The following is a 6,212-nucleotide window of genomic DNA, read 5'->3' as shown; positions in this document are numbered from 1 at the left end:
TACTTACGTAAATAAAGATACAGTAATATTAATACGAGTAAAAATTTAACAAAATTAACTTCGAATAATTACGTTTACGCGACAGAAATAAATGTAACGCGTTTAAAGCTATAGTAATAGTGCACCTGTTGCTCTCTTTGATCTTAACATAAATGATCTTCACATTTACCTACACTTACGTAAATTAACAGCACTCTCTTACGCAAGCCAGTTTCATTAATAAAAAATAATACAGAGAATGTTCCAAAGTGAATAAATCAAACTTATATTACATATTCTGTAAATAAAAACAAAAATGTAATATAGCAAAAATTATTTCAAAAAATTAGAATCAAGATCGTAAATTTTGACGAGTCATCATTAACCCTTTGCACGCGAGAGGCAACCTTCAAATGCCATTTAATCAGAGATTTATGTTAATTAATATATCAAATTCAAAATTACGCAATAATGCGTCCAATGTCGAAGTAAAATAATTCCACATTAATTTTAATTTGTATACGATTTCTTATTTACCGTTTTAAAAATGGCAGAAAATCTTAGAGTTACTATTTTTCTGGTACGACAAAGTCGAGTGCAAAGGGTTAAAATTCACAATTAAATCTTCACCAAATTTTCATTCGTAAATGAAGCATGGATAATATATCAAAATGAAAATATTCTATATTTCATATAGTGTATAACACTACTATAAATTTTCATTTAAAGTCTACACTTATGTAACACCTTTTTCTCTCATTCGTAGAATATAAATTTTGGAATATTTGGAAAATTTGATTATTCAACTTTGAAACAACCTAAAGGTATCGAAAAACCCTAAAAGCTACCAAGGTCGCCACATGGGATCAGCTTCGTCGACTCGTTCCACGTCGATTTCTTCGTCGTCCTCAGCTTTGACTTCCGTTTTAACCCTCTTCGATGCTCGCTCTTCTTTAACGTCTTTCGTGTCAGAGTTGCATCTAGGGTCCAAATTTTCGCTACTTTTCGCAGTCGTAGTGTCGATGTCAGATGATATGTTAAAATTCACACCATCTCGAGGTAATCCACGGTAAACTACCGTACTTTGCCTGGAAGAGGTCACTCGGACACTGTCAATGGCTGAATTCGCGGTCGAAGATGTCAATAAATCAGCAGTGAGTTCCAGGTTCGCCAATGTTTGCGTCAGCGCGTTCGTTTTTACCTATGAAATAAAACGTAAATTAAATAAATTAATTAAAAATTTTAAAAATAAATAATAAAGCTTGAAAATAGTGTATTTAATCTTGTAACGTTAAAAATATCTCAAAATTAACCCTTTGCACTCGAAAGGAGGTCTCTTAGTCGCCATTTAATCGGATTCTAAGAATCGACGTTAATTAATATATCAAATTTAAAATTACCCAATGGTGCGTGGAGTGTCGAAGTAAAATAATTCTACGTCTTAATTTGTATACGATTTCTTATCTTATTTTATTGTAAATACCGAAGAGTTTGTTGTTAGGAACAGAATATTTTATATTTCTCGATCCAGATGAGCGTAGAAATATTTCTTGCTCGCTTAATTAACCCTTTGCACTCGACAGACCTAACCTAACCTAACTCTCAGTCGTCATTTAATCGGATTCTAAGAATCGACGTTAATTAATATATCAAATTTAAAATTACTCAATGGTGCGTGGAGTGTCGAAGTAAAATAATTCTACGTCTTAATTTGTATACGATTTCTTATCTTATTTTATTGTAAATACCGAAGAGTTTGTTGTTAGGAACAGAATATTTTATATTTCTCGATCCAGATGAGCGTAGAAATATTTCTTGCTCGCTTAATTAACCCTTTGCACTCGACAGACCAAACCTAACCTAACTCTCAGTCGTCATTTAATCAGATTCTAAAAATCTGATTAATCCATCTGCGTGGAATATCGAAGTAAAATAATTCTACGCCTTAATTTCTATACGATTTCTTATTTACCATTTTAAAATTATCGTCTTTATCGACTTTATGGCAGAAAGTCTTCGAATTGCTATTTTCCTGTAAAGAAAAAATCGTCGAGTGCAAAGGGTTAGCTAAATAAATATTTCAAACATTCTTCGATAAATCAAATCAAATTAAATTTTCTAAAATATTGTATTTTTTAATGAAATAAATTTAATCGAATATTAAGCGTATCTGATTATGCCAATTCTTATTTCTCGTATTCCTCGTAAGATCACGAAGAACGAAAATGTCAGTTGACACAAACAAAGAAAAATCAGTAGAAATCATGGAAAGTGGAATACCCATAACCCAAAAATGAAATTACCCGAATTCACGTGCAAAGGAAGAAAAAAAAAGTTAGTATTAACATCGCCAGAGAATCGTGGAGAGCAGAATCTGGGAGGGACAAATTACATCCACGTCCTTATTTCATTTCCTCAAATTACACCACTGAATTTCGTATTCCTTCGCTCGGCTGTCGACGAAAATTACGAAAACGCAACCTCTCATTACCTCGAAAAATAATTACTACCCTACCTCGCAGCCTTCCAACGATAACTTAATACTCACCTTATACTCAGTGTCCGCGACCGACGACGCGATGTTTATGCTTGTAGAATTTAGTTTATGGGGAAAATGTTTAAAACATCAAATTTCGGAGCTACATCGAACATGCTATAAATCTGGGGACAAAAATTCGTTGACTTTGAGGACCTCGATAATCGATTATAATTACTGCCCTTGATTTTTAAGCCTCGATGGCTAATTATAATTAATCAGAGGCACGAATAATTGTAATTACGGGCATCGATGAGCTTGATGGACTCTCGCCTAAATTTTGAGACGAGAATGAATCTTTTAATTTTATTTTTATTTTTCTTTTAATTTTTAATTCTTCGTTTTGGATAAGAATGGCACGTTTTTAGCCCCTGAAAGAACGAATTTTAAAAAAAATAACGTTACAATGATTTCAAAGAAGGATTCTATGGTGAATTGTTCTTTAACTGATTTTAATTATTTTTTCACTATTTTTATAAAAATTAAACGTATATATAAGCGTTAGTGTTCCTGAAGAGGTTAAAAAAGAATGGAGTATTTGAAAATGGTACTGAAAATGATAAAAATTTTAAAGAAAGTGACCACTATAATAACATCGAAATTTTAATTAGGAATTTTAAAATGTTTGTTTAGAATATGATAAATTTAGTGATACTGGCGTATTTATTTTTGTAAAATTTATTTGTGATTGTAAGGAAGAGTATCGTGATTATACTGTGATAATTTCAAAAAATATTAGTGCGTTCGTTAATTGAATTGAATATTTATTAACAGAAAGTGGGTAAAATCGAATTTCATATCTTCAAAAGAGTATCTTTATAAGAAGAATTAATATTCGCAATTTTAAACGATAATATTTCGAAAATCAAAATATGTGACATGCAGTGTTCTGGCTTGCAACCAAAGTAGCCTAAGTCCATTAAAACTATGTGATTTCTAAATTTTTAAAAAATTTTCGATCAATATGTTCAAATATACTGAAATTTTGTTAACAGAACTACGAAATCACTTATCTGAATAATTCATTACTTATTAATAATTATTTATTATTCTGTTCTATACGTATTGCATTTATTTTATTGACATAAAATTATTAGTTTCTATATAAAAATTTTAAAGAAGATAGAAACACATTTTTTGAATAGTGAAGGTAATAAGGTAATATCTCTGTCACCCTAAAATTTTAAAATAAACTTTAGAATAAATTCTCAAAAATTGCAAGAATTACCCAATAGATATTATAAATTAAAATTCGTGATATCATATCTCAAAATTTCAAATCAATGGCAAATGTGTCATAATAGCAAGAAATAGTTTTGCATTTGACATTCCATACGTATCAAATTTATTTTATTGACAAAAAATTATTAGTTTCTATGCAAAATTTCTGAAGAGGATATAAAAACTCACATTGTTTGGATAATAAAGCAATTTTTCTACCACCCTAAAATTTTAAGGTACACTCTACAATAAATTCTCTAAAATTCAAAAAATAATCTAAGAGATATTATAAATTAAAATTCGTATTGAAGAGTGCTACTATATTTCAAAATTTCAATGACAAATGTGTCATAGTAGCAAGACATAGTTTTGAAAATATTCTATTCGTATCGCATTTATTTTATTCACAAAAAATTATTAGTTCCTATGCAAAAATCCTGAAGAGATTTTCTCGAATACCGATGGTAATAAAGCAATTTCTCTATCACTCAAAAATTTTAAAATAAACTCTACAACAAATTCTCAAAAATTCCAAAAATTACCCAACGAATATTAAAAATTATAAAATTCATATTGAAAATTGTTATTATATTTCAAAATTTCAATGACAAATGTATCATACTAACAAGAAATAGTTTTGAAAATATTCTACACGTATCGCATTTATTTTATTGTCACAAAATTGTTAGTTTCTCTACAAAATCCTGAAAATGTTAGAAAAACTCATTTTTCGAATAGTGATAGTAATAAAGCAATTTATCACACCAAAATTTTAAAACAAACTCTACAACAAATTCTCGAAAATTCCAAAAATTACCCAACGAATATTAAAAATTATAAAATTCATATTGAAAATTGTTATTATATTTCAAAATTTCAATGACAAATGTATCATACTAACAAGAAATAGTTTTGAAAATATTCTACACGTATCGCATTTATTTTATTGTCACAAAATTGTTAGTTTCTCTACAAAATCCTGAAGATGTTAAAAAAACTCATTTTTCGAATAGTGATAGTAAAGCAATTTATCACACAAAAATTTTAAAACAAACTCTACAACAAATTCTCAAAAATTCCAAAAATTACCCAACGAATATTAAAAATTATAAAATTCATATTGAAAATTGTTATTATATTTCAAAATTTCAATGATAAATGTGTGATAATAGCAAAACATAGTTCTGCACCCGAAATTTGATGCATTGAAATGTACACAACAAATGTGTCATGGTACCAGTTTGACACTAGAAAAATTGATTTTCGGCCAGTTTTTCGCCGAAATTCCTCACAATGCACATGAACGTGCTACTATACTGTACGTCTACTATACAAGCAGATGACGAAAAGAAAAAATGAACCTCTCGCGCACCTGACACAATTTTTCAGAACAAATTGAACGACAGAAGCTACGATAACGTGACAAGCTACATCCTCCACCGATCTGCTCTCGCCATAGATGACACGGGGAAAACCGGAAAGAGGGCGGCAACCTCGAATCATCGAAGGATAATCGAATGGCTAAGACTTTCGCCTCATTGTCTCACGATCGTCGATGACGAGATAATTACCGTGGAGTTCGTTTGCCGACTCTTCTGAAGACCAGCTGCGAGGTGCCTCGCTAACCTTTCCGCGCCTTCACCTGGAACAGCCGAGAGAAATCTGTAGGCCTCAGCTGCGCAGTGGCCGAAACCGGACATCCAGCGACTTTCGGCAGAGACCTCGTCGTTCCTCGTAATCGTGCCTGACAATCCAGAAGACCGTGAGCCCTGTAGCCTTTGTAAATGACGCACCGTCAGCTCCAGAATGTCCGCTTTCTCCAGCTTGCTGATGTCCTCTCCTTCCGTCTGCAACCAGACAAATCCTTTTTCGGTCCTGTTCTCACGCGTGAGATCGCGTTAGGGTAAAGATCGAGGTGCTGATGATAGCACGTGGAAGGTTATTGCACGAATGAGTTGGATGATTTGGGTAATTTAGGTGGTTTAGGTGACTGGCGAAGGTTGCTGAGGGATTGGGTGCAGGGTTTAGCTGGAAGCTAGGATTTTTAGGGTGCAGGGATGAGTTGGAGACATGTCATAGTCTGTGAAAGTGAATGACAGCTTCTTTAATCATTTTGGAGTATATTTGGTATAGTTGAGGTCCAAAAGGTTTGGATTAGGTTTGAGCTCATGGTTTGACTGGAAGCTTGGATTTTCTTGGTGTAAGGATGAGTTGGAGAGATATTCTGCTTTGTGAGAGTGACTGACTGCATCCTTGATGCTTTAAGTGGATGTTTTTGAGATATTTGCTGTAGTCGAGGTCAAAAAAGTTTGGGTTAGTTCTGAGTGCAGGGTTTGACTAGAAGCTTGGATTTTCATGGTACAGGAATGAGCTAGAGAGATGTCTTGCTATGTGAGAGTGATTGACAGCATTCTTGATGCTTGTGGAGTATATGTTTCTCAGATATTTGGTGTAATCAAGGTATAATAGGTTAGTT

At 32.2% G+C, this 6,212-nt stretch overlaps 1 protein-coding gene across 1 annotated transcript; it reads right to left on the bottom strand.

Annotated features, from left to right (window-relative positions):
• Nucleotides 1-823: 823 nt before the first annotated feature.
• LOC108547456 (enhancer of split mgamma protein) lies at nt 824-5,583 on the bottom strand (the record flags this gene model as incomplete). The annotated part of the gene is made up of 2 exons (XM_017899986.1): nt 824-1,180; nt 5,308-5,583. Coding segments are annotated over 2 exons (633 nt in total), but the record flags the coding sequence as incomplete, so codon positions are not given.
• Between the last annotated feature and the right edge of the window lie 629 nt (nt 5,584-6,212).

This window comes from Eufriesea mexicana, unplaced genomic scaffold (assembly GCF_001483705.2).
Source record: "Eufriesea mexicana isolate 0111107269 unplaced genomic scaffold, ASM148370v2 scaffold1030, whole genome shotgun sequence".
In the NCBI taxonomy this organism is placed as follows: Eukaryota; Metazoa; Arthropoda; class Insecta; order Hymenoptera; family Apidae; genus Eufriesea; species Eufriesea mexicana.
The sequence above is the reverse complement of the archived record's forward strand: the minus strand, read 5'-3'. Positions and strand labels throughout refer to the sequence as shown.